The following is a 26,878-nucleotide window of genomic DNA, read 5'->3' as shown; positions in this document are numbered from 1 at the left end:
CATAATAAAATTAACTGGAAAAGCTCCCAGTACTTTTTCTTAATTACTGAAATAATGATTTGGTGGGTGTCCCTTCAGCAACACCTGAATCAAATTCCTTGAAAGTGCTTTTAAGGGAAGGTACCTGAAAGGTCATCAAGATCAACCCACTTCCTGATGCTGGAAATCCACTGCCATAGAATTCCTAGCAGGCTGCTATCCAGCTTCTGTTTTAAAATGTCTAAGAAAGGAGATTCAGGTAGGTAGCCGTGTTGGTCTGACGCAGTCGAAATAAATTTAAAAAATAAAAAATTGTCCAGTAGCACCTTAGAGACCAACTAAGTTTGTTCTGGGTATAAGCTTTCATGTGCATGCACACTTCTTCAGATACACTGAAACAGAAGTCACCAGACCCTTATATATAGTGGGAGGGTGGGGTGGGGTTCTTCTTACACATGCTAAAGCTATTTTTGGTCATCTGCATACTATCCCATGCTTTTTCCTGTAGGACTAATGCAGTCGTCAACAGGTTTGCCATACCCATTGAGTCAATCCCCCATCTCCTACTATCTTTCTGAGAAAACCCCCACCCCACACTTAGTTGGTCTCTAAGGTGCTACTGGACCATTTTTTAATTTTTTTCTTTATGAAGAAAGGAGAGTCTGCCACCTTCCAAGGCAGTCTATGGTAGCAATGGAAGGATCTGCAAATTTAGGATCTCTCAGTTTCTCATTTTTTCCAACTTTAAATTCAGTTATCCACATTTTGCAGCAATTTGAGGGTTTTTTAAAAAAATCCTAATGAAAATTCATAAGTGTTTTAATGTGAATTTCTCCCAATAAACACATGTTTATATGCAGTTTTGACTAATGTTCCTATCTTTGCAAGAAATTTCCTTTAAGATAATGCATTTTTGTCTGTTGCTTTCACTCATATAGTCATTTCTGTGCACACTTTCCTTTAAAATATGGATTTGTTTAAATGTGGTTTGGTTGGAGAACTGAACTGCAGCATTCAGAAAAATGCACTTTTTGGAAAGCATAAATTTTATAGGCTCAGATTGAAATGTGTACTGAATCAAAATTGCCCACCATCCCAATGCCAAATGGCATGTACAATCAGCATCCCCACCCCTCCCCCCACCCCGTCTTATTTTAGTCACTGAAACCTGTGGCTTTGAGTCCCATGCTCTGGAGAAACAGAAAACAAATCTGCTCTGTTATTTTCTTAGGGCTCATCCAGACCTTCCTTTTGCGCCATGCTTTCCAGGCACAGGTCCAGGCTATAAAACTGTGTTTTTTGTCCCAGCACTTTCCTTGGGGAAACCCTCATTTTACTGCAGAAAGTGTGAGTTTTCCTGGGAAAAGCACTGGGGGGAAAATAAAATGCTTAGGCATGAAGTTTTAAAGCCTGGACCTGTGCCTAGAAATGTGGCACAAGTTTGGATGAGCCCAAAGTGACAGCCCTTCAAATATTTAAAGGTTTCAATAAATACCTCAAGTGCATTTCCCACTTTTAGCAAGCCCAACAAAAAAGGGAAAATGTTCTTCCTCCCCCTCCCTGCTTTGCACATCTACTAAAACACAACAAAAAGAGTTTTGAAAATAGGTTGTAGGAGCGTAACCCGTCCTGACTCACCTTTAAACAGCGAGGCAAGCGCAAGAGAGGATGGAAACCCACTTTGAGGTAAAGAAAATCCAGTGGAAGAAGGCAGATCACATCCATCTGGAAAGATGCACGCACCCCACCCCCAAAAAAGATATTAGCAACTTGATCTGCCACCACAATCACTACATGTAATTTGATGGCACCTTTAAATGGCTTTACAATACTTATTGTGTTTGTCATCTCAGCATCTCTGCTGTTCATGTGCGGAACTGGAGCTAGGAGACAGTGACTTGCCTCTGACCACATAATGGTGTCAGGCAATCCAAGTGGGGCGAATGCTTCCCATCAGAGGCACAAAGAGAGCATTCAGCACCTCTTAAAAGGCCACGTGCAGGAGCTAAGAAACCAGGGCGGTTTTGGAGGGCAAGGGAAGAGATGCAAGGGGAACAGAGGGGTGAGGTAGAGGCCAGGCGTAGTGTAGTGGTTAGAGTGCCAGGCTAGGACCTGGGAGACCAGAGCTCAAATCTTCACTTGGCCATGAAGCTCACTGGGTAACCTTAAGCCAGTCACTGTCTCTCAGCCTGACTTCCTTCATAGGGCTGTTGTGGGGATTAAATGGGAAGGGGGAAGACCATACCACTCTGAGCTATATTAAGGAAAGGTGGGATATAAACGAAATAATAAATAAATGAAACTAGGCAAGTTATAAAGGGACATTTCTGCTGTCTCTGCGAGGACAACGAGGGGGGGGGAATAGGAAGAGGAAAAAGATGGAAGGGCCTGGGGCGCTCAGCCCCAGTGGTGAGCCAGAAAGAGGGAGGGGGTGAAAAGCAGCAAGCAGGAGATGAAACAGTGCAAAGGGACAGCGTAGAGGAAAGATATTCAAGGCAAGAGCCTGGGAAACAGGAAGATGGGAGAAAAGACAGCAGGAGGGACAATGTTGCATGTAAAACAAAACACAGTGGCATCCTGTGATGAAAGGGGCCAGCCAAACTCTTTGAGTAAAGTCCCCATCAGGAGAAACCACCAGGGGCTCAGAGCCCCAGGTGGTTTCTTCTGTACTGATATCCTTCATCAGGAGATTCCAGATATTTGTCAGGTTCAGCCCTGTCCAGACCTTGAACTTAAAAGTCTCCTCAAAGTAGGATCGTTTGCAACTTTGCAAAGCACATTTGTGCACATAAGAGAATTATATCAAAAACAAAACCACTGTTTTAATATTTGATTGTGGCATGGATGAACGCTTCATATAACTAAAATTACTGTAGTTGAACTAAAATGACGCAACTCTTAATTTCTAGGCACTGATCATTTTACATATGACAGCCTTTCCCAAACAGGTGCCCCTAACCAGCTGGGGAGGGGGCGCAATGGAAGCGTAGTCCAAAACATCTGGAGGGCACCAGCTTGCAGAATGCTGAATTAACACAAGTAAGGAAAATGGTACAGACCTTGAAGCGGCCTGACTTCAGATAGTTCTTCCTCATGGCCTTTTTATCAGTCTGGAAGAGGAGGCAATAGGAGAGGGTCATCACCACTTGTTTCATAGTGGAAAAAGAGATGCATCCATCAGAGATTTGCAAACAATGGGCAGCCACACAGCCAGGAAAGAAGGAAGGAATGAAAGCCTGTCCACCAACCAAAATTTAAAATAGATTATGGGTACCCCAACACTGGCTGTTTCTGTCAGATCCAAAGTGCCCACAGCTAACAGAGGTCCTTGGACAGTGAAGATAAACAGGCTTGCCCAATGGCAGGGCTGGGGAACCTGTGGCCCTCCAGACATTGTTGGAGCCTAACTCTCATCATCACTGACTATCGGGTGTGCTGGCTGTTGGAAGTAGAGAGTTCAACAACATCTAGAGAGCCACAGGTTCTTTATTTATGGTTTGTGATCTTTAGCCACACAGGGTTTTCACAGAATCAGAGGGCTCATCCACATTGGCCTGTGCCTAGAAAGCATGGGTCTGAACAATTCCCCCTTGCCCCACTCTATTCCCAAAGAAAACCTGTTCTTTTATGATGAATTGGAAACCAACATCCATCCATAGAAAACCCAAATTGCTGTTTGTTCCAAATGAGCACGAAAGAATAGTTTTCCCTGGGGGGAAGCAGTGGGACAAGTGGAAATGTGGATAAGCCCATAGGATTGTAGCATTGGATGGTTCCCAAAGGGTGCTCTAGCCCAACCTCCTGCAAAGCAGGAGTCTCAACTAGAGAATCCCTGAAGGATGGCCATCCTACCTCAGTTTTAAAACCTCAAATGAAGGAAAGCCCACCACCTTCTGAGGTAGTCCATTCCATTGTGCAACAGCTCTCACCATCATAAAATTCTTCCTACTGTTTAGTTGGTATCTCCTTTCTTGTAATTTGAATCTATTTGTTCGAGCAGCAGAAAACAAGCTTGCTCCATCTTCTGTGTCACAGCCCTTTAGATATTTGAATATGGCTGTAATCTCATATGGCTTTCCCCTGGGAAACCTGTGGTTTAGCACTGAATCAGAACAAACTGCAATCAGGTTTTCTGCGGATTGCTGTCTGCTCCAATTTAGTGCTAAGGAGTGTGTTTTCTGGGGGAAAGCGGTGGAGCAAAGGAATGGGACAATCAGGAAAGTGTTCAGGCCCATGCTTTCTATGCACAGGACAAGTAGAAGTGTGAAAGGCCCTCAGTCTTCTCTTATCCAGGCTAAACATACCCAACTCCCTCAACAGTTCCAAATAAGGCCAGGTTTCCTCATAATGCTTGGCTTTCTCAGGGACTACCTGACCCCAAAACGTCAGGGGCTAATCCAATAGAACAAAGGCTTTATGGGTGTCACTTACTATGATGTCTCCTCTTTGGACAAATTGCAGGCGGACCTGAAAGATGCTGATATCCAAAATGTAGATGAGGTCACAGAAATAGTCCACAGCCATCCAGTAATAAACATTTGCAGGTGTTTGGAACGGGAAAGCCCAGCGGACTGGAATCAGCCAGCAGTTCCAATTCCATGCCAAAACCACAATGAAGAGCCACAAGATGTACATCAGATCTAGAGTGGGAGGGGAAAACCCAGAACAGACTCAGGAGCTCTGCTAGTTGCCAAGAACTTATCCTGCTTCTCTTGTTTAGGACAACTCAATGGAACTATAGGAACTGAGCACAGCAGCATGGGGGTCCAAAATAACAGGACCTGGAAATAGAAGGCAAACCAGTTCCTGTGGGATCAGAGAATGAGAAATTTGTGCAAGATGAATTAGTAGTTCTCAACCATTAATGTGCTCCATGAATGTTCTCCACTATATTGCTTTTTTGCTATGAATATAGTTGGTTAAGAGATGGAACCATTATAGCACCCACCTCTCAGTTTAATCGTGAACTCACTGGGTGGCCTTAGACAAGCGTTTATCTCTCAGCCTTATGTCTCCATCTGAAAATCTGGGGACATCTACACACTGGCCTAGCTTCCAGGTAGGGATGGAGCAGGAATTTGATTCTGTTCGCATTTGAATTGTTTGGAATGGATGAAACAGTCTATTTCTGGTCTGTGTCAATTTTGAATGCATGTTCACAATTCCACTCCATCCCATTTCCATATTAACCTCCCATATTTTAAAAGAGGTATGTAAATTTGTATTACAATACAAACACATGTGTTATGTCACGAAGCACATACTTAAATATAGAATATTTGTGAATTTCTAAATGTATTTTATACTAAAATGCACCATTTAAATGCATTTTGGTATTTTATTTTATTTTTTAGCTAAGAACTTTATAGTGCAATTTGAAGGAGTGTGGACTTATCCAAAGGATCATTCAGAAGGTTTGAATGAAGTTGGCTGACTTAAAAATGGAGTTCACTGCTTTATCCCTCTTCAGTGCCTATTTCCAAAAAGAGATGCTCAGCATCAAGCAACCTGCCTATCAGCCTCTGGCCTGTTAGAATTCCTGCTCCATGATTGCAGTCATGGGATTTTTGTCCATCACATGACGGTGTCTGTATTTGACTCCACAAAGTGGGAAGTGACAAAGACAGGATGTTTGTGTTACTGTGTTCCATGAAGTGAGACTTTTGTCCTTTGTTCACTCTCTCTGCTGTCTGATGCTAGAGAGAGAGGGAGCCATGTTGCAGTGCTCCGGGTGTGTTTATATGTAAATAAAGTAGATTAGACAAAATGCTGAGTTGCTGAGGTCTGTTAAGCAAGCTGCGAAGACTCTGCGGATCCCTAAGTGTGACGATGTCTCTTGGCATCGGTCGCTGTGATGTTCGGGCAGAAGAAAGCTTTTGAAGCTCCTGAATGAAAGACCAGGAGGGAGAGAACATGCCAGTCAGGCATGTGTCTCTGCCAGGGTCCTACTCAAGAGTAGGACGAGCTACTGACATGGCCATCCCCCCCCCCCACTCCTGCTTAATATTCTACAGCAGGCTCTTCGGTCAAAAGCCCATTCCAGGTACTCACTGGTGAGCGGGTCAATGCTGCTGGGGAACTGGCATTTTCTTCCACGTGGGGGACTTTGCTTCTTTCCACCCTTCTCACTCGCTCCCTCTTTTTCTTCTGGAGGCTTTTCTTTGGAAGGTGCTATGGGAACAAATGGAATAAGTGAAAACCAGGCAAACTTTGGAATCAAAACCATTGTTTTTAGCCAACCTTTATTCATCTTAATTGATATTAGGTGTGTGGAGGCTGCAGTTATTTAACAGCGAGGGGGGCAAGGAATCTCTGCACATGCTTGGACACTCTGAGCCAACCTGGTGCCCTCCAGATGTTTTGGACTGCAACTCCCCTCAGCTCAAGCCAACTGGGGTAGATGGGACCAAGAGTCCAAAATGTCTGGAGGGCATCAGGTTGGGAGCTGCTGCTTCTGAGTCTTTAATCATTAGACACGGAAGGCCTGGGTTGTTTTCCTCTATGTACTTTGGTGCTCAAGTTACCCATCCTCTGGCAATGGTCATGACCCCCCCCCCCCGGCTCACACCCAGAGTCAGTTTCACATGCAACTGGTTTCTGCTTCACCTAGAAGAACCTGGTATCAAAGGATGGAGAGAGAGCGAGTGTGTCTGGAAAGTTGCTGCGTCCATTTGCTAATCAGCAAGGCCTTTGACACAGCAGCCATAAGGGTCAGCCATCAGGGTCCAGCAAAGCTTATGCTGCCCATCCTAAGGAAGTTGAAGAGAAGATAAACCCCTGCTGCAAAGAGCTAGTTTGACTGAGTCCAAGCTTTGCAAAGCTTATTTATACTTCAGTTAAGTAAGTGCACTATGACTTCAGAAACCTCAAAAGTCATGTTGCAATAAGTAATTGGCAACCCTTGAGAAGGAGCTTGTCAGAAGGCGACAAGGAGCAGAGAGAAGTTTCAGAAATAGGTTGAATATCTTTTACCCACTGCTAGACACAGACCCTTTGAAAAAGTTTTGTAATAGATGGTGCTGGTCTCACTTACATGCCACGGGGGTTTCCTCATCAGAAGATGCATCTGGGTCAATCAATTTCTCTTTCACTTTCTCTGTTCGGTCTTTAAAGAGACGCACCAGTTCTTGCAGACGGTCATTGATAACTGCACTGTTTTGGCTTGCTGTTGAGCTGCTGCGATCTGGCAAACTATGGTGAAACCAGGCCAGATATTATGAATGAAAGCTTTCCCATTGCTCAATGCTATAATCACCAGAAGTGATATTATGAATGAAAACCTTTTCATTGACCAGTGCTATATTAATTAATTCTAGGCCCAATTTTAGCAAGTTGTAGTGAAGGAGGGACAATTTCTCCTCATATATACATTTTTTAATGCAATTGTGCCTAATATACCAATTTTTGCAAGCAATTTTCTCTAATATAATAGAGTTTTGTATGTTGTTTTCAATAATATATGCATTTTACTCACTTTGCTCTAATATACACATTTTGTACATACTCATATTTTGATAGTTTTGCAAAATTCAGAAGGTTCACCTCGTTTCAAATTGTGGATTATTTTGGGAATCGTGAATTAGGTATATAAATTGTGAACTGAAACCTAATTTCTCCCACATGCCAAGCTGTAGGTCTTCTCCATCCTGGTGCCCTCCAGATGTTTTAGACTACAGCTCCCATCAGCCCCGGCCAGTGTGGCTATGCTCCCATCAACTTCAGCACCATATGACTGGGGTGACTAACTAGGACCAATAGCAGCTGTAATTCAAAATATCTGAAGGGCACCACCAGGTTGGGATGGAGGCTATAGGCAAATGAATTATAGGTTTCTTACTGACTGGTGGGTAGCTTTTCAGTGTGGATTGACTTTCATTCATTTACAACACTCTTTGCTTTGCAGCCTGGAGAGCTGGAGTACACTCTATCATAGTCTGTCATGCAGCCTTCTCCTGCAGCCTTTTATAAAATAAGGAGGATATGGCTATTAATGACTAGTAGCCATGATAGCTATGCCTCCGAATATCAGTTGCTGGAAGCCGCAGGAGGGCAGAGTGCTCTGGAGCTCAGGTCCTGTTTGCCTGTTTCTCACAGAGGCATCTGGTTGGCCACTGTGAGAAAACAGGATGCTGGACTAGATGGGCCATTGGCCTCATCCAGCAGGCTCTTCTTCTGTTCTTAGGAACTGCTGGACACTTACAAGGGAAAGCATATCTTGCACTTTTTCTAAAAACGCTGCGCTTGTCTTGCTAACCCTACACTGTATCTGATGATTATAGTCTGCAGACCAAACTAACTAAGCTACTACATGCTATAGATGCAGTGGGGTCAAAATGGCTCTTGTTTGATGTAAACATACTGCAAAGATAACATGTAAGAACCACATGTTTGCTGCCCTGACTTTCTTGGAGAAAGGGTAGGATATAGGTAAAGGTAAAGGGACACCTGACCATTAGGTCCAGCCGTGACCGACTCTGGAGTTGCGGTGCTCATCTCGCTTTACTGGCCAAGGGAGCTGGCGTACAGCTTCCGGGTCATGTGGCCAGCATGACTAAGCCGCTTCTGGTGAACCAGAGCAGCACACGGAAAAGCCGTTTACCTTCCCGCTAGAGTAGTTCCTATTTATCGACTTGTACTTTGACGTGCTTTTGAACTGCTAGGTTGGCAGGAGGAGGGACCGAGCAACGGGAGCTCACCCCGTTGCGGGGATTCACATTACCGACCTAGGCAAGTCCTAGGCTCTGTGGTTTAACCCACAGCACCACCCGCGTCCCTGGGTAGGATATAAATGCCACATATAAATGAAAGTCTCTAGTGTCGTACCAAAGTGATCCTTCTCTCTGTGGACTGGAAAGGTCTGGCCAAGCTTTGACTGGTGAGGGGCTTGGAGATGGCACTTTCAGCTCCTCCACACTCTCCTCCTGGGAAGAGCGTTTCCTCCTGAAATGGGGAAAAAGAAAGAGGTCGGGTATTTTTTGGTACACACAATCAGAACATTCTCTCTGTTTTAAAATGTGAGTCCTAAATTTAGTCCACACTGATAGTATCAATGTCTTGCTGTTGCTGCCTTGAAACAGCAGCTTCAGTTGTGAGATTGTCCTTGGCCCTGGTAGCTCAGCTGTTATCACAAACTAATGTTATTTGGGAGACAAAAAATTAAGATTTGGAGAACTAATAAGGTGCAAGCAGATTAAAGGTTGCCCATAAAAGGCACCCTGAGTCTTTAGAAAAAAACCACTTTAACAGAGTGGCAGACAGATTTAGGACACTTGACAGAAAAACAAAATATATAACAAAACAAAGAAGTTAGCAACTGGTTGTTGGCCCATAGGGTAATCCAGCCTTTGCTGGCCTATTGCCCTCTACACATTGCAGATTTACAACTCCCATCGGCCTCAGCCAGTGGGAAGATATTGGATCAGCTCTGACATAAACCCGTTGATGCACCCCAGCTGTGTACCCTAAGGTATGCAAATGATTATCCCAGGTTTGTATCCCAGTTACAGGTCAATGCTCCTCAATAAATCAAGAATCTGCATGGATGCTAAATAACAGGTTTTTGGACTTTAGGTTCTAAAACATTATGGGTTCATACCTCTTGGGAGCCTTGGCTATAACCGGCACAGCGAGGGTTTGGGGTTTCTTTGGTGGTGAGGTCTGAGCACGGCCGGCAAATACTGGCAGCCCTGAAGAGCCATTCTTGGGATTCCTATTCTTGATGTTCACAGTGGGGTATCTCCCTGATGGCCGTCCTTTGGCAAGAAAATAAATGAAATGAGCCAGAAGAAAACAAGAAGACAGATAAAACCAGTGGATACATCACTAGCAGGGGCTCCTCATACCAAAATGTTCAAGATGTAGGTCCTTTACTGATCAAAAGACACCTGAAACTACAACCTCCTAATTCCCACCTGTATTTTCAGACACCTTCAGTAAACATAACCACCTCTTAAATGTCCTATCCCAGGTTTATACAGTTTCTTTTCTATGCAATTCAAATTATACTATGGCCAAAGTATGTAATAAATGTTGTGGGTTTTTTAAAAATCAAAACAAAGTTTTTGTGTTATTATTTTTCATGAACCAAATATTTTAATTTTTAATACTTTCAACTGATTGTGTTGATTGTACACTGTTTTTGTATACTGATTGTAGTTACATAGTATATAATTGGTTGAAATAAAATAAATAAAATATAATTAATATTTGGAGTATAAATTCTAGTTATAATACCCTGATAAAGTAAATGTTTATATCATATTGTTGATTCTGTGTTATCATGTTAAACTGTGTCATAGATTCATATTGATACCCTTTTGTATTTAGATAACTATCTTGTAGAACTAACAGGAATAATTAACTGGAAGGTATAAATGCAATCAGATGTACAATTATTGCTATGAAAAGTTAGGCACATTATTCAAATATGACAGGTTGTTTCAAACACCAAGAGGTTTGATTATTGCTTCCTGTAGTGATAGGAAGCACATATTACTTTTCAGAGATAATAACTTATTGCAAACTCCAAGCAAGCTTTTATGCAATATTTTTAAATATACTGTGAATTATGATTTCTCCAAAATTAATTAACTTAGCTTCTTCAAAAAGCAGCACAGGGCTATTTGCAAAAGAGCTTTCAAACATCCCCCGCACTGTGCTTTGAAGTCCCAACAATGGGACTTCAAAGCACAGTGTCACCTGATTTCACTATGGCTTTAGGGGATTGACAGGTGGACAGCCCCACCCACCTACCTCTCAAAACTGCATTCACCATGCTATACATATTAATGCTCCTTGAATTCATTTGGGACTGTTTTCAATGTCAATGGAACAACTGCCCAATTGTGTTTGGTTTACATTTGCTTTTTATTTTTTAAAATAGAAATATGTTTTTTTTTAAATTGGGGGGCTCCAGAGTTGGCACATAAGCATCTGGCTTGCTGGGAAGAAATGGTCCTCTACCCCTACTCTAAAAGGTATACCCAAAAGGGACAGGTCTTGCCTGCCACCTTCAATAGAGCAATTTGTGAAGCAAGGCCATTTGCAACCTTCAACACAGCAGAGCAACTCTTGGCCTTTTCTCTTTTGATGCAAAACTGCATCACAGCTACATGTCTGGAAGTTATGGCTACTGGATGTACATGTATTGAAGCAGACACAAGAGAGACACACACAGGCAGACGAAACGAAGGAAGCCTGACACACAAAGCTGCACGCACAAAGCCATGGCAAATGCTACGTTACCCTGGGTGTGAGAAGATGACCCTTCTTCCTTCAAAAAACTGGGGTTCGTCACACCAGCCTTTTGCTTTCTGGCGACAAGGACAGGGATGCGGGAGGAAGCGGCAGTGGTGGAGCGGTAGCTGGGGACGTTGGGCAGCTGCTCGGCTAGGCTGTGACGGGAGGGGGAGGAGCTAGGATGACTGAGTGGCTTGTCATGCACCAGGCGGGCTAACTCAACGTCGCGGTTTTGCTTGGACATGATGGGGCTAGGCAGCTAGAGGCTCCAAGCAAGGGCCAAGGAGTTCTGAAGCTGCAACAAAGCAAACATAAAACCACATGAGAAAAATGGTGTTGCTCAGTTCCAAACCAGCCATTTTGTGTGTGTGTGTGTGTGTGTGTGTGTGTGTGTGTGTGTGTTATACACAATCATCATTGACCACAGTATGATCTTCAAAGATACATGGTTGAAGGTCAGTTGGCTGAAATTCCGCAAGTTAAATTTATGCAAGGTGGAGAAATTTTCCTAGCATGGAAAGAGCTTTTAAGGTTTCCACTTGTCGGGGGGAGCAAGGACTGCTCAGCATGCTGGCTCTGGAAGGCTAGGGATGCTCACACAGGGGATGTTTGAGTATACTGGTTTTCATATACATTTGAAACTCTTGGAACTGAACCACTAGGTAAGATGTGATCTAAACCCTAGAAATTAATAAATGGTAAGATTTTGTTTATTTGGGATATGAAGGGTATATACAACCTGCAGAGGAATTCCTGGGCTAGGAAAATGACCTGGCCAAGCTAGGGTCATTAAGAAACAATAAAGTGCCATTGAGGACATTGGCAATGCAAGAGAACTGCCCCCCCACAAAGGTATGAAAACAGACAGGAGATTTGGAAAATTGTCAGGGTAACTGGGCCTTGGATTCCAGCACTGCACAGTTCCTCTTGAGATGACCATGCTGTAACATCTGAACTCCATGCAGACTGAAGGTACAAATTTCTGGATAAATCTTATTTCTTAAAGCTACAGCAGCTTTCAACACATCTTCAATTCTCCAAAGGAGCACAGGCCCTGGTTGAGGGCCAAGACCCCTGGAATCCTGTGCACAGCTTGACCGGGATTGGGGTGGCCTGTAACAATATTGTATTTTTGAAGGCGCACAAACATGCAAATGGAGTCACTTCAGGGGCAAATTTTGATGTGGCGGTTGCACCACCACTCATTCCCCAAAGAGCTTGTGCAGCTTCAAGCTGTTTTACAAACTCAGTCCCCTAAAATGTTCCTTATTGCCCTGTTGGACTTCTTGGTCTCTGTGACCAGCTTTGTAACAGCTGGAGATTTCATGACCATGATGCAACCTTTTTGGATTATAATTAATTCAACATTCATGTCTGTGTCTGCACACTCAAGACGCATAAGCTTGCAAAAAATGTCCAATACCAACCTTCATCAGCCCAGTGCCACCCAGATGTTTTGGACCACAAGTCCCATCATCCCTGGCCACTGCTCATACTGGCTGCAATTGACAGGAGTTGTAGCCCTAAACATCTGGAGGGCATCAGGCTGGTGAAGGCTGCCTTAGGCCAAACACTCTGTGTATGCTCACTGGAACAGAACAGGACAGCTCTTGCCTGCTCAGAGCTTTGTGTCCACATTGCAGGCCTGCACAGGATTGGACCAGGCACATTTTATATACGGTACCTTGAGGTGTAACTAAGGCTGCTTCAGTTTCTTCTTCTTCTACCTTAATTAAACAAAAACAAAAACCACATTATTCTGAAGAATATTTCCTGTTTTGAGAGCTCAGGTTCTGTCCTTAAACAGACTTTTGTTATGTTGTGACAGTGTGCCCCTTCCCTATTTTATAAAGCCATCTTATGGGGCCATTTTAGGGGACAAAAGACCGGGTATAAAATAGCTTTTATAAATAAATAACCAACCAACCTGTGGAAAAGGGCCTAAGTTGGCATCCAACCCCTTGACTTTGCCTGAAGCAGCTACCATGAAGGTGCAGCTATCAGAGGCACCCCTATAAGGGACAAAAGAGAGACAGTCAGACAGCAGTGATTAGCAAACCCTGAAGTCCCAGGGATCTTCTTGTCATATTGAAGCTAATGTGTGTTAGAAATGCCCTGGAAGAATAATAAGATTTACAGAGCGGCTTTCCATCTGAATATCGACTATATAGGCCCACAGCAAAGGTGAACAGTGCCTGGTTCTTGGCATTCCTACTAACAAGGATGACTCTCTCCCCCCTCAGGCTACATTCATACAATATACTTAAAGCACTATGTTACCACCTTAAACAATCATGGCTTCCCCCAAAGAATTCTGGGAAGTGTAGTTTGTCCAGGGTGCTTGGACTTGTTAGGAGGCCTGACTTCCCCTCACAGAGCTACAGTTCCCAGAGTTCTCTGGGTAGAGGGACTACCTATTAAACAACTCTGGGAACTGTTCTGTGAGGGGAATAGGAGCCTCAATACTATTTAAACTTGTAGCATGGTGCTTCAGATATATGGGTGTGAATGTGTTCCCCGGTCTCTGCCTGTCCCCCTCAACACTGTGTCACACACCAGCATGACAAAGAAACTGAACCCAAGATAGGCCTAGCAAAGCAGATCAAGTCTGGCCTCTGCCTCCTCCTTTGTCCACGATTGCACCCCCATCCTCTCTTCTATGTAAATGAATTGGTGCTGTTCATTCCTATGGGGAGAAAAAACAGCAAGAGGTTGTTTCCAACTAAGTTTTACTCAGAGTAGTCAACACATTCAAAAAATTAATGGAGCTAAGCTAGCCAGGTTTGTTCATTTCAATGGGTCTGCTCTGAGTAGAGATAGCTTTGGATGCAGCCCATAGTAAGCTTACCAGATTTACCTACCCGGGGACAGTCCCCAGATTTTCAAATCAGTCCCCATACAAAATCCATTGAAGTTGAAAAGTGTCCCAGGATTCATTGAAAAAAATCTGGTAACCTTAGCCCATAGCATTTGTTGACACTGCTGTAGTGAGGGCAAAACCTGCCCACCCTCCATGGGCTGCAATGTGTCTCTGTGCACAGCATATACAGAGGCTCATTGCACAGACTCAGCAGTCCAAAGAATATGCAAGCTCTTTCTCAGCGTCACTCCACCCCTCACAAAGACAAGAACATTGTTAGTAAACAAAACAAGCACCCTGCTGACTCCTTCAGCCAAAGCACCATTCCTTTCCACAGGGTCTGATTGCACCAACAAAACACATTAAATCAAATTTGCTTAAACAAAACACTGAGGTTTACAGTTGCGTTCATTAAGGTACTATCCCTCATTCACCGTTTGCAATTCTTTCCTCCACAAGCATGTATAGAGGCATCTGCAACTCAATACAATACCTCATGCAACTGATGAAGTGGGATGTAGTGTACACTGAAAGCTTGTGACATAATAATTTTGTTGGCGTCTAAGGTGCCAAAAGATTCCTTGTTGGTTTTGCAACAAGAGGTAAACACAGCAACCTTTCTAAAAATATTTAACATTCCCTCATTTTTTTCCTCTGGACCCCTCAGAAATATTTTGCAAAAGAAAAAAACAAACCCCAAACTCACCTTTTCAAACCATGTTTCCCCTGAGCGTATAGCACGTCAAGCCATGCTTATATTCAGCCCTGTGATGCTCTGCTAATCTTGAAAGCCTTCTCTTAATGAATGTATTTTTCAAATCATCGACAACCGCTCCAAGATTGAGACTTTTGACTCTTTCCTGTGTCTGCTTTGCCTTCAGTTTAGATGCAGATCCTATTTCCTGTTAACTAGACTGCGCTGTCATAGCCCGCTCCCTAAGATATCCCCCCTCCCTGCTTCAACAGAGGAACATTGAGGGACCAAAGGGATGCTGTTGCTAGGAGAAGCTGAGCAGTTGCCAGGGAGGAAGACGGGTCACAGCCTGGTTACTAGGCACCACACATAATAGGCAAGCCCTTGAATGTACTTTGCTAATAGAAACCTCCATCTGATGAGGCAGCACAGAAAAATAAGCCTTTCAAGTTTGTTGCAGATCTAAGGCTGCTTAAAGTCTAATTATTTTATTGTCCAGTCCACACATGATAAATCTAGCATTCATCATGAGACAAATGGCAGTGTGGCATAGCAGCTAGAGTGTTGGGCTAGGACTGGGGAGACCAGGGTTCAAATCTCCACTCTGCCATGAAGCTCACTGACAGTCAACCTAATCCACTTTACAGGGTTGTTGTGCAGAGGAAAGGATATAAATTTAATAAATAAAATGTATCCTTCTGTCAGAATTTGACCTTTTAATTTGATCACTGATAGTTGCCTTTTAGCAGAGTTCTGCTAAAGAAGGAAAAGCTACCTTCCTATCAATTATGCATCTGGTACAGCAGCTTTTCCTGCCTTTGGAAAAAAATATCTGGTCAATTTCATGACTGACATGGGCTGTGTACACTCTGTACCTATAAAGCACATTCCAAGCACATTCTTTCCCTGAAATAATTCTGGGCATGGTAGCTTACCCCTCACAGAGCTACAATTCCCAACAAACTACAGTGCCTATAATTATTTGAGGGAAAGGATGTGCTTGGAATGGGCTTTAAAGCTATAATGTGTACGCAACCATGATCTCTATGCTCAGGAACGTGCCAGAGTTTTTGGTTGCCAACTCTGAACACAGAGACAGGTTTTGATTGAGCAATCTGACCACATCTGCATTAAGTTATATGAGCATAAAGGGATGGATCAAGTGAATGAAAACCCCTGTGTTTATGTTTTAACAGAGGGATGGAGGTCATGCTGTCCTCCAGGTACTGTTGGACTCCACCTCCCATCAACTGCAACCAACATGGCCAGTGGATAAGGGTGATAGGAGTTGTAGTCCAACAACATCTGAGAGGAGACAGCAGAAGATGCTGTCCTGTCTCCAGCACTGAGGTATGAAGAACTGAAGCCTTGTTTCACTTTTGTGTAGGAAACAGGAGAGGCACCGTTTTATCTTTTGATGCTGTTAAGGTGCTACACTCAATATGCCAGCAAGTTTGGAAAACTCAGCACTGGCCAGAGGATTGGAGAAGATCAGTCTACATCCCAATCCCAAAGAAAGGCAGTGCCAAAGAATGCTCCAACTACCGCACAATTTCACTCATTTCACATGCTAGCAAGGTTATGCTTAAAATTCTACAAGGAAGGCTCAAGCAGTATGTGGACCGAGAACTCCCAGAAGTGCAAGCTGGATTTAGAAGAGGCAGAGGAACCAGAGACCAAATTGCAAACATGCGCTGGATTATGGAGAAAGCTAGAGAGTTCCAGAAAGACATCTACTTCTGCTTCATTGACTATGCAAAAGCCTTTGACTGTGTTGACCACAGCAAACTATGGCAAGTTCTTAAAGAAATGGGAGTGCCTGATCACCTCATCTCTCTCCTGCGAAATCTCTATGTGGGACAAGAAGTTACAGTTAGAACTGGATATGGAACAACTGATTGGTTCCAAATTGGGAAAGGAGTACGGCAAGGCTGTATATTGTCTCCCTGCTTATTTAACTTATATGCAGAATTCATCATGCGAAAGGCTGGGCTGGATGAATCCCAAGCCGGAATTAAGATTGCCGGAAGAAATATCAACAACCTCAGATATGCAGATGACACAACCTTGATGGCAGAAAGTGAAGAGGAATTAAAGAACCTTTTAATGAGGGTGAAAGAGGAGAGCGCAAAATATGGTCTGAAGCTCAACATCAAAAAAACGAAGATCATGGCCACTGGGCCCATCACCTCCTGGCAAATAGATGGGGAAGAAATGGAGGCAGTGAGAGATTTTACTTTCTTGGGCTCCATGATGAGTGCAGATGGTGACAGCAGTCACGAAATTAAAAGACGCCTGCTCCTTGGGAGAAAGGCGATGGCAAACCTAGACAACATCTTAAAAAGCAGAGACATCACCTTGCCAACAAAGGTCCGTATAGTAAAAGCCATGGTTTTCCCAGTGGTGATGTATGGAAGTGAGAGCTGGACCATAAAGAAGGCTGATCGCCGAAGAATTGATGCTTTTGAATTATGGTGCTGGAGGAGACTCTTGAGAGTCCCATGGACTGCAAGAAGATCAAACCTCTCCATTCTGAAGGAAATCAGCCCTGAGTGCTCACTGGAAGGACAGATCGTGAAGCTGAGGCTCCAATACTTTGGCCACCTCATGAGAAGAGAAGACTCCCTGGAAAAGACCCTGATGTTGGGAAAGATGGAGGGCACAAGGAGAAGGGGACGACAGAGAATGAGATGGTTGGATGGTGTTCTTGAAGCTACTAGCATGAGTTTGATCAAACTGCGGGAGGCAGTGGAGGACAGAAGTGCCTGGCGTGCTCTGGTCCATGGGGTCACGAAGAGTTGGACACGACTAAACGACTAAACAACAACAAAAGTCCTGTCTCTTTCCCTCATCACAAAGGAACATCGGTTGTGGGGAGGGTCTGCACATTGAAAGAAATAGCAAAGCAGAGCTTTGAACATGCTGTCTTCTCCACAGACCAATGTAACAAATCACAATCTAAAGGGCAGTTCAGAGACAGAGGAAGCTGTGCCTTTGTGTTTAGAGGAAGGGCAATGAAGAATCCATGGCCTTTGTTTGAATTCAGGACCTTTGTGGCAGAGAGAGGTCCTCTGAGTGCCTTAACAGCTCTATTCTGTTACCAATGTTAACATGTCAGGGAAGCCTCTGGTGTATGGCAACTCATGTCAGCAAATTCCCTTAAAAATAGCACAAAAACTTTTTTTGAGATGTTGCAAAAAACAAACAGCTCAACAACTTTTGTGTCCAGATTTTCACTTTTTGAAATATGGCAACCCTAGTTGCCAAGTTATACAGCAACAGATATTCTTCCGCCTAATTCCCTTGCTTTGGCTTCCTACCTCTGCTTTGGGGGGCTGGGAGGTGTCCCCACAGTCCACTCAGCTGTGCCACACCAACACATTGCTTCCTCTTGGATTTCATGGTCTTCCACCAAGAATTCCATATGGCTCTGTCTTGTGGGAAAGGTGCAGGCTGAAATAAAATGGTGAAGGCATCAGGTTAGGGACCACTGGGCAGGAAGATCCATCTATAGGCACAGATGCTAAGTGGCAAAGCCCAAATGGGATCACCTTGCTACTATTCATTGTGCCCCTCTTCAGCAGGCAGCAATGCTATCCTCTTCAGACACAAAACTTCTCAAGTTGCTGGCTTGGTTCTGGCAAACATCACCCCCAGATAATTTTAAGTTATCCCCTGTGCCCCAACAGGACTCCAAAGCCAGAAGGAAGTCAGCAGCTGAGTGGGTGGCAAAATTGGCAGGTACTGCGAAAAGTGAAGCACCTCTCCCTTCACCTATCTCTGGCAACGCCTCCTCCTGTGCATTCTCTCATGAAACATGAATTTGGGATGTGCATTTGCTGAGATATCAGGCAGTTCCACACACGGGGTGGCTTCAGTTTCTACATACTCAGCATTTGCTGAAACAACACGCAAGCTAAAATGCAAACTTTTCTGAATTTTGTAGGTATAGATCTCTAACCGAAAAAATCCATACAAAACTGGCTATCTCAGGGCAAAGTGTGCATAAAAACGTGTATATTTGTGAAAATAATGTAGCAGGGGAAACTGCTTGCAGAAATATTAAGCAAAATTGCCCACAGGAGTGTCAGTGGTGGCAGCTGGTGCCCTTTGGGACTGATAGGGTAGAAGGCAGGGAGACCAACAGTAGGTGGCGCCACAGCCAGTGACAGACTGACCTACCGGTAATTCTAGTTTTGTCCTCCTCCTTCCTGCTGAGGTCTATAAAGGCAAAACTGAGACGAAAGAGGAGGGAGCTGATAGGCGGCAGCACCCCTTGGACCAGTTGCAAGTAAGAAAGTTGGCAAGTAGGGTCTGGCTGTGAGCAGAGTGATATTGGTGGGGCATTGCCCCATTTGCCCTAATGGACCAGCTTCCACTGAGGAAGGCATATAATATGAGAAATGCACTGATTAATTTTCATGATGACTTTAAAAACTAAACAAAAAACATAAACTGATGTGAAAATGTGGCAAACTGAATTTAAGACAGGAAAAATGAGAAACAGAAACTGGCAGATTAATCCATTCCTTGTTCCCCTTGAAGAGGAGGAATCTGGCATGTCGCTTACTGGGTCCCCAAGCAGGACAGTCAGATAAAGCCATGTGGGGCGATCAGAGAGTTTGTTCCTGCTCTGCTTTGGGTTGTAAAAGGAGGGATCCTGGGGCGGGGGCGGGCTATTCTTGTAATTTTAAGGTGGACTTACATTCCGGGAGAAAAGTGACTGTAGCACTAGTGAGACCCACATGCCACCAGACATCTTCATTTGCCCTGGGCTCTATAGGTAAAACAGGGCTGGCCATATTCCCTTCTGGGGCCCACATGCCAATGGTGGACAAGAACAGAGGCAAAAGATGACATAGTAATGTGTGTAAATTTTGTCTTCGAATAGCAGTCTGGTTTCTACTCTCTTTCTGCACACACCTCTCAATCCTCCACACAGACAGACAGGCAAGAGGCATGATTGTTGTTCAATGACATTTTGCAACCTGGTGAAAAACACACACATGGAGTCCTATGAACCGGATGAGAGAGGATTGAAGAGCACTTTTGGCCCCTGGACGTGAGGCTTCCTACCCCTCAAGCAAAGAAGATAAGCAGCAGCTCTTCCCACCAGATGGGGGCAAAGGGAGAGAGGTCAGCAATTGCAACTATTCTCATTGTGAGGGACCATGAAGTTTACTGGGCCGTAGTGAGCCAGTTACTCCCTTGCAGCCTAACCCACTTATTGGGTTGTTGTGAGGAGGACAAAATGAACACAAGGGTAAACCATGTGCACTACTCTGAATGCCTTGAGGGATAATATATACTGGGATAATATATACAGTTGGGGGCGGTATTTTTTTTGTTTGTTTCCTGTTATGGTATGTATTTTTGTGTTTTTATATTGTAAACCACCTTGTGATCTTTGGATTAAGGGGGGTATAGAAATTTAATAAATAATAATGATATCTTGTGTAGTTTCTAATAAGTTCAGAAGGACAATAGTGTTCACCTGTTGCTAGTCTGGAATTCATCTGGAATTCAGAAAGAGAAACCTGGTTGTTGTATACAAGTCAGTGATATGCACATCATGTGGGCTTGATGAACTGTCTTGAGTTACTCATCTACAAAGGGAGCATTTTTCTGCTTTTAATTTGTGACAGATTGTTTGGATAGTCTAGTAGATAGCCCTGGGGAGGTCATAGTGCATGTTGAAACCATTGACATGTGTGGTCCTGAAAGTAAAATCTAGATCGCTAGGTAGGGGGCTGAAAGCTTAAACTTTCATGGTAGCTTTCTCTGTTCTATTGACCTCTTCATCAAAGTTCAGAGTACTGGTGAAAACTTCCATTAAGGCTGCTTCCTCCTGAGAAGCATCCAAACACTGATTGCTTCTCTGCTGTAAGCTCCAGGTGGGATTGCAATTGATTTTGAGGGATATTGCACTTTTTCTTATTGTAGGGCCAAGGGTATAAACACCTGTGGAGATTGTGCTGGGCTTCCTTTCTTAAAAACATCCAATTTTCTATGAAAGAAAGAAAGAAAGAAAGAAAGAAAGAAAGAAAGAAAGAAAGAAAGAAAGAAAGAAAAGAGATGGAAGCAGCGTTGGGAAAAGGCTGATTGCAAATTGTTGTTTACATCATCCACTGGGCCCCAATAAAATATGACTTGAACAATCAATTTCACATGAAACACCCAGCATGAAAGCAGCCTTAGGAGATGGCTGGCATCTCCTGCTTCTGTTTGATATTAATCTGATGGTTTTTGTGGTGTTTCTATTAACACTGTGTATAATAATTAAGATGTTATGGTTGGATTGTGTTTTAAATCATAGTTTTAGCTTTGTAAATTGACCAAAAGGTTATCTAAAAAACCCCAAACTAGTAAAGCTATAATGTCCTGATAGAAGAAGAGACAGAAATACTTTGTCTACCTGAGAGAGCTACTCAAAGAAAAATAATATTGGGTGAGTTGTAGCTTTTCTCATTTCCCGGCTTTGCCATGCAATAAAAAACTATTTTCTGACTTTTTCTGACTATTTTGGAGGAAAAACACTACTGGATAAGAAACAAAGTGGATGAAGGACATGGGGAATACAAAATATCAAAAACAGTCCTCCCCAGTCCAAGTCTCTGACCTCCCAATGCCAAATCCAAAATGTGTTGCCATCCTTTACCTTTCTCATACCTTTGATTCAATCAGTCCTGCCTTCCCCAACCTGGTGCTTGGCCTACAACAGCCATCAGCCGCAGACAGTGTGCACACTGGTTGAGGCTGAAGGGCATTGTGGTCCAAAACATCTAGAGGGCACCAAGTTGGGGAAGGCAACATGGGAGCAGTTCTTGCTGACTAGTGAAGCCTATATGGTTAAAATTCTTCCATCAGGAATGTTGTCCTGGACCTGGAAACTAAGGATACTGTCAGGTCCCTCCCATAAAGCAAGCTTATTTTCTCCTGCTCCGGATGGTAGGACCCAAACCAATGAACTGAAGTTGCAAAAAAGGGGATTCCAACTAAACATCAGGAAGAACTTTCTGGCGGTAAGAGCTGTTTGACAGTGGAACAGACTCCCACAGAAGGTGGTGGACTCTCCTTCATTGGAAGTTTTTAAGCAGACATTGGACGACCATCTGTCATGGATGCTTTAGTTGCGATTGTGGCTTTGCAGGGGGTTGGATTAGATGACCCTCAGGGTCCCTTCCAACCCTACAATTCTATGTTCCTATGATATTCACATAGGACATTGCTTTTTCTTTCATGACCAGCTAAGCAATAAGGCTGCCTCCACCTCATGTTCAGATTGCTCTTTTAAAAGCTAGCCTTTATTTAATTTAGAAAAAATAAAACAAAACGTGCAAAGTCTTTTCTTCCTGATGCATTATGCACACTAATTCAGGTTGGTTTCATTTTTTGGAAAAGGAAGTCTTCAAATCTTCAGTGTCCCTTTGTTTCAGAGGCACTTAAGCCCCTTTGCTCCCTGAAACAAAAGGAGAAGAAGTTAAAGGAAAGAGTTTGGACTGGGGGTATGGAAGGGGTCTGATATTTTCACAGGGAACATAAACCCATTTGAAATGCTGCAAAACAAAACAAAACAAAACAAAAACCCTCAGCTTCCCGCCCCCAAGAGCAATTCCAGTTCTTGGTGGGTTACCTGTACCCACTTCCCCAGGCTATGCTACACTCCCTTCCCAAGTGCTTTTCACTAACTTACTTGTTTCCTTGACCTGTGAAAATGCCTCTTGTTTGCCTGTATCGAGGATGGAGAGATGTGGGGGGGGGGGAGTAGAGAAACCTGACTTTCCCCCTAGTTTTGCCTTTGGCCTCATCCAGCATTAGCATGCGGCCCCTGGAAGGTGGCCAACAAATATTGTGTCCCTTGGTTCCTAAACTCGAGAACAATTTATACATATATAGATATATGGTATTACCCTTCTCCATGCCCACAGAAATGCACTGGAGCTCAGCACCCAAGCCAGTGAGCAACATGCTAAAATCATATTAACAGGACGCTTGCTAAACAGCCACTGAAATTGGTTTGGATCCTCCAATCCCTGACCTGCGAAGCACAGAAGGCTTGTCATCCTGCAGAGGGCTGGAGAGGTAGTCTAACATTTGATTCAAGCCATACAATTGCATGCCCCCTTCCAACCTGGTCATAGAAATAAACTGGGAGAGGTGCTGAGCAAACAATTATCCACGGCAAACATCAACAGCTGCAGTTATCAGCAGCATGAAAAGGCACCCACCCACTGCAAAGTCCCCAGGATGCTAACAGAACTTCCTCATACAAGGCACCATTCAGAAACATTCATTCAGCACTCACCAAATGTCATTACAGTAGCCTTCTTCAACCTGGTGTCCTCCAGTTGTTTTGAACTACAACTCCCATCACTCATTGAGGGTGTGGGGTGTAATCCACTGGGAGCAGTCAAATACAACATTCCTTGTTTTGCTAGAGTGGACAAGCAAGGGAATGTTTGGTCCAGCCAGTCGAAACTTCCTGTTCCTCCTGGGCTGGAGCATCCTTCCTTGCATGTGACTAGTGGGTGGGCGTGACCTTTCCAGACCTGGCAAAAGGACAAGGCATGCTGCCACCCTCTCTCTTTTCCATCTTCTTTTCATCCTGTGAACTTCCTGGAATGAACTGCTGGCTGCCAGCCAAGCAGTCCCTCAGGTCATCTCCCTTATTGGATAAACCTGTTTGCAACTTTAAGCCTAAAGCCTGCCTTCAGGGATCACACTGTGCTCTGCCTGATTGTGAGTAAACTTTCTTTTTATTGCTTATGAATAAGACTGTGGTGTCTTTATTCTTTTAGGAGGGATTCAAGGGGTCTCACCAGGAAAATATTAGAACACATTGCAATCTGGACAAGCCAGATTGAATTGCGTATTGTCTTAAACTCACACGAGTTTGCAGCTAGTTTTCTGCTGTGCACAAGAAGGGGAAAGTAAACTCTGCTAAGTAAAAGAACTTGCTAGCACAAGTTAGGAAGGATATTAATAAACAGTATATCCTCTCCTGCCACCCTGAACATTCCCACAGAGGGCATGGCTGTATGATGCTGGGTAGGATGGAAAGATGTGGCCCAAAACATCCAGAGGGAACCAGGTTGGCAAAGATCTGCCTCACACATAATAAGGGAGCATTCAAAGGAACTTCTCAACTTCATTCCCTCTGCTATCCTCAAAGGCAAGTTTAAATGCCCACCCCAAGCTATGTTAAGGTACATCATAAATGAAGCTGCTTGGATCTGAGGGGTAGAAGCCCACCTGTGACCAACCCTCTGAGAAGAAATGGCTAAGAAAAGCTGCCTCCTGAACAGCATCATGGAAAATGACTCATTATGACTTACTTGCTTGCCCTGGGCCCAGGTCTGCAACTTCTGCACTCTGTTGGGAAGAGAAAACAAAGTGTGACGTCAAGGGGCAGGTTCTTCTCTCTCATATCTGCCTGCTCCATCAGCTCCTAAAAGAGGTTCAAAACCATCCTCTCTCAAGTGTGGTGTAGTGTGTCAGACTACAACCTTGAGAGACCAGGGCTGAAAGCTCCACTCAGTTGTAAAGCTCACTGGGTGACCTTGGGGCAGTCACCACCTCTCAGCATAATCTCACAAGTGATTAAGAGGGTTAAATTGGGAGGGGCAGAACCCATTACCCCCTAAATCATCTCTATAAAAAAGTCATCCTAAATTAATGTAATCTCCAAAACTGATATCCTGCTCAGTAACTCAGATCACCGTTGAATTTAATTCCACCCCCATTTCATTTTACCTACCCAGAATGATTTGGGACACAGCACTGGAGCAGCAAAAGAAGAAACTGGTCCACCACTGGAACATTAAAAAGGGTACCCAATAGACCCTTCCTCACCTGTCCATCTTCCTTCCCTTTGGTCACAGGCTGTGGCATCACTTTCTCCAGTCCTTGAACAAACCAGTCAATAACACTGTTGGTCAGAAGAAGATCCTTATTAGAACCACACTCACAATTTGTGGGGGACCAACAGCTCTCTGAAGAGCCCTTGCAACAGACCCAACACCTCCGAGGAATGTGTCATCTGACACTCAGCCAGTAGGAGCCACATCCAAGTCCAGAATCTCAGGGCCTCAGTCATGAAGTCTTCTCTTCTTCAGTGAGGTGACCCGACAAAGCCAAAACATAAGATCATAAGATGAGTCTGCTGGATGAGACCAATGGCCCATCTAGTCCAGCATCCTGATCTCACAGTGGTCCATCAGATGCCTGTAAGAAACCCTCAAGCAGGACATGAACACACAGGCACTCTCCTGGGTTTCCAGCAACTGGTATTCAGAAAGATATACTGTCTCTGACAGTAAATAAGTAGCCTTATCCTCCATGAATTTATCAAATCCTCTTTTAAAGCCATCCAAATTGGTGGCCATCACTGCCCCCTGTGGAAGTGAGTTCCATAGTTTAACTGTGTGGTAAAGAATCACTTTCTTTTATCTGCCCTGAATTTTCAAACCTTCAGCTTCACGAATTCTAGAGTTATGAGAGAAGGAGGAAAACTTCCCTCTATCTGCTTTCTCCAGATCGTACATCATTTTCTAAACATCTATCGTGTCACCTCTTCCTCTAAAGTAAAAAGCCCCAAACACTGCAACTTTTCTTCATAGGGGAGTCGTTCCATCCTCTTTGATTTTTTTGGTTGCCTTTTCCCAAACCTTTTCCAACTCTACAATATCTGATTGCTGTTCTCCAATGCCATGCAAAGCATTTAGAAGCACCTGAATTGCTGGATCCAGCTGGCCAAGCAAGGCTGCTCTGCACACTGACCTGGTCCCATCACCGCCAAGTGTTCGAGGAAAGAGAGAGAGGCTCCGAGTGGACAGGCTGTCAGTCGAGGCCCGGTGCTTCGTCCCTGGTTCACTGAGAGGGCTGGCAGGTAAACTCCCTTTCTGTGCTGTGAGGGGGTGGGAGGGGGAGAGTTGGAGAATGAAATTTGCATCCTTCCTGCAAGAGCCTGCAGCCGAATCACTAGGGCACCCCAAGGCCAGTCACTCACCCCGGTGTGCAGCTTGGTCTCCTGGGGTCCCTACCTGGTAGCACAAATGGAGAGAAAGCAAAAAGAGGAACCTGTATTATGAATGCCAGCTCTGCTCCCTCACAGGCTTTTGCAAAGGAGTAGAAAAAGGCAGCAAGTGGCAGGTAGGGAGGAGCCTGCAGTTCAGAGAAAAGCATCCTTCATCCAAAGATCACAGGGCAGTTCACAACGTAAAAAGATAAAATGAGAACTCCAAATACATAAAACAAAAACAAGCCAATAGCCACCTTCCCACAAAAACATTTGGAAGTCCATTGATTGTTTATCAGGCAAAAACCTTGTTATGGAGAAATCTTTTTGCCTGGCATCTAAAGATATGTAATGAAGGTACTAGGAGAGCCTCCCTATAAAATTAAAAACCTATAGGTATAAATTCAAACGAATGAATGAATTCTACAGCATTTGGGAGCTTCTGCAACAATTCAGCCCAGCTTAATTATTTTGTGGAGCCCAAGCAACTGAAAGCAAACTTCATTATATACTATTTTTTAAAAAAACAAAACCAAAACCCACTCTCTCACACACACCAACCAGAGGAAGAGTTTTGTGTACGCCAAAATCTCACACACCGCCTTGGGTGGTCCCAGCAAAGTATTATTTTGCAGCCTCCATGAATTTTGTTTAAATGAAATAACACTTGCCTTTTATTTGTTTTCCTATTGCTTCTCTGCCTTGTCTGCACTTACCTCCGTCTTTTTCATGTTTTCAGGTTGAGGCATCATTTTCCCAAATCCTTCCCAAATCCAAGTGATCACTTTTTTCCCACCACTTCAAAGAAAGAGATAAAGAGAAAAGGAACACATTATTACGATTGTTCATCTTACTAGTCCACAATAAAACTATCATCACAGCTACAGCAAGACACATTTAGAGAGAGTGTGTTTTTGTGTGTGTCCACATTATAGAACTAAAAGGAATACACAAAGAAGATCCCCCCTGTGGTTCCCTTCATCCTGTTTCTGTGGGAAATTGCAGTCAAACATTGCACAAGTGCTAGTTAGTACATAGATTAGATCATAGAGCATTTCTGTGCATTCCCAGCAAAGTGGCGGCATAGCTA

The 26,878-nt window shown here is 43.8% G+C and overlaps 1 protein-coding gene across 1 annotated transcript in view; it reads right to left on the bottom strand.

Moving 5' to 3' along the window:
* The window catches only part of CNGB1 (cyclic nucleotide gated channel subunit beta 1), a gene marked incomplete at its 5' end in the record, with an annotated part of 67,616 nt that overhangs the window by 8,836 nt on the left and 31,902 nt on the right, over positions 1 to 26,878 (bottom strand). Inside the window, 15 exons of the mRNA XM_083512607.1 lie at positions 1,618 to 1,704; positions 3,039 to 3,089; positions 4,411 to 4,619; positions 6,031 to 6,150; positions 7,013 to 7,170; positions 8,803 to 8,919; positions 9,575 to 9,731; positions 11,224 to 11,476; positions 13,145 to 13,229; positions 18,092 to 18,224; positions 24,107 to 24,143; positions 24,624 to 24,699; positions 25,551 to 25,677; positions 25,780 to 25,813; positions 26,505 to 26,586. Coding sequence (XP_083368733.1) covers positions 1,618 to 1,704; positions 3,039 to 3,089; positions 4,411 to 4,619; positions 6,031 to 6,150; positions 7,013 to 7,170; positions 8,803 to 8,919; positions 9,575 to 9,731; positions 11,224 to 11,476; positions 13,145 to 13,229; positions 18,092 to 18,224; positions 24,107 to 24,143; positions 24,624 to 24,699; positions 25,551 to 25,677; positions 25,780 to 25,813; positions 26,505 to 26,586 — 1,726 coding nt within the window. The remainder of the gene's footprint in view (positions 1 to 1,617; positions 1,705 to 3,038; positions 3,090 to 4,410; positions 4,620 to 6,030; positions 6,151 to 7,012; positions 7,171 to 8,802; positions 8,920 to 9,574; positions 9,732 to 11,223; positions 11,477 to 13,144; positions 13,230 to 18,091; positions 18,225 to 24,106; positions 24,144 to 24,623; positions 24,700 to 25,550; positions 25,678 to 25,779; positions 25,814 to 26,504; positions 26,587 to 26,878) is intronic.

This window comes from Podarcis liolepis (genome assembly GCF_965112155.1).
Source record: "Podarcis liolepis genome assembly, chromosome: 7".
NCBI classification, from domain to species: Eukaryota; Metazoa; Chordata; class Lepidosauria; order Squamata; family Lacertidae; genus Podarcis; species Podarcis liolepis.
Note: the sequence above shows the minus strand (reverse complement) of the source record. Positions and strands in the feature narration are given on the sequence as shown.